Genomic DNA, 1,430 nt, shown 5'->3' with positions numbered 1-1,430 from the left:
GAGAGAGAGAGAGAGAGAGAGAGAGAGAGAGAGAGAGAGAGAGAGAGAGAGAGAGAGAGAGATGTGGGGAAAAATACTAAAAGGGTCGATCTCTATCCCGCACAGTCTGTCGCGCTGCTCGATGTCTCGTGTCGCGGCGCAGGGGGCAGAAGGAAGCAAAAAGAGAGGGAGAGAGAGAGAGAGAGAGATTGGAGACGATGACGTGACACTTGGTCAGCAGCCCTTAACCCGACGCGCGCTGTCGCCTTGCTGCCCTTGCAGATCACATCCCCTGCCGTTCTCGGCGGTATCGCACAATCGGCGGGACAACTTTTGCGGAAAGTGCGGATAGGACTGGCGACGAAAGAAGAAGAAGAAGAAGAAGAAGAAAAGAAAAGAAACACTTTCTGATGTACTCACTCGAGGGTTGTGCCCTTGGCCGCGACGATGTACTCCTCGTCCTTGAGGGGGGCGTCCGGCGTCCCCTCCGCTGCGCCAGGCAGCTCGAAGGTGACGAAGAAGTACTCGGAGCTGGAGAGCTGTGAGCGGGGAAAAGCACGACCGTCATCGTCAATTTACAACAAAGTGTGGATATAATATTCTCGGGAAATACATATTATTCTGATTTTTTATTCCCGCCACGGACGCGGGCGGTTGCTGTGGCGCGTGCGCAATGCGCACGGAGATGGGAATTCAGAGTTGGAAATAAAATGAAACCGAAAGACGGAAGGGGAAGTGTTCTGTCGAGACAGAGAGATGAATATTGCACGGGCAAAGGCTGTCACTGTCAACATTGCATTGCATTTCGCTGCTGTCAGGGGCGGCCTGGCCCGCCGGCTCCTCATACATTTCTTTAGGCCGATGGCTCACGTTCCAAATTGCCTCCTCCCCAGCTTGACTGTTTTTGCCTTCTACATCCCCTCCCCCCCTTTCCCCTCACAAACGCAGACTTCCCGCCCCCCTGATGGTCTTCAGGGGTGGGTTGCCCGCCGCCCATCAAGGGGGGAGAGCAGGGGGGAGCGGGCGTTTAGCGTCAGTGCCAGCCAATCAGGCTGGCGCCAGCCGCACCCCCCTGACTCTCTCCCCTTTGCTGCCCCGACCCTCCGCGTCGCGCGCCGGGGTCGCATACCTCGCGGCTTGAGGGTGACCCGAACCATGCGGCGACCGAAGTGATCAGCAAAGCTGGGTAAAGTTACCTCGCAACGCAGAAACAAAAGAAGAAAAAAATCCCATCGTTTTCTGAGACAGAGATAGTAGTGTTGCGCAATTCCTGGCCGCCGCCGCAGCGCGCTGCTGGGGGTTCACTGCGCTGCGCAGTGACTACCATTGTACCGCTACAGGCACCCCCTCAGCAGTGACAGGGGCGGAGGAGGGAAGGGGCGACTCACAGGTGACACACAAGGGAAATCTCCACCGCCGCCTATAGGCCCCGCCGCGTTCTGATCTCCCCC

General features: G+C 57.3%; 1 protein-coding gene across 3 annotated transcripts in view; it reads right to left on the bottom strand.

Moving 5' to 3' along the window:
• LOC113213019 (pleckstrin homology domain-containing family G member 5) overlaps positions 1–1,430 on the bottom strand; it is a 71,018-nt gene that overhangs the window by 38,344 nt on the left and 31,244 nt on the right. For all 3 annotated transcript variants that reach the window (XM_052266403.1, XM_052266405.1, XM_052266404.1), the window contains exon 3: positions 400–518. In XM_052266403.1, the coding sequence (XP_052122363.1) occupies positions 400–518 (119 nt within the window). The remainder of the gene's footprint in view (positions 1–399; positions 519–1,430) is intronic.

The sequence above is a fragment of the Frankliniella occidentalis genome, unplaced genomic scaffold (genome assembly GCF_000697945.3).
Source record: "Frankliniella occidentalis isolate FOCC.00 unplaced genomic scaffold, Focc_3.1 Scaffold38, whole genome shotgun sequence".
Classification (NCBI taxonomy): Eukaryota; Metazoa; Arthropoda; class Insecta; order Thysanoptera; family Thripidae; genus Frankliniella; species Frankliniella occidentalis.
The sequence above is the reverse complement of the archived record's forward strand: the minus strand, read 5'-3'. Positions and strand labels throughout refer to the sequence as shown.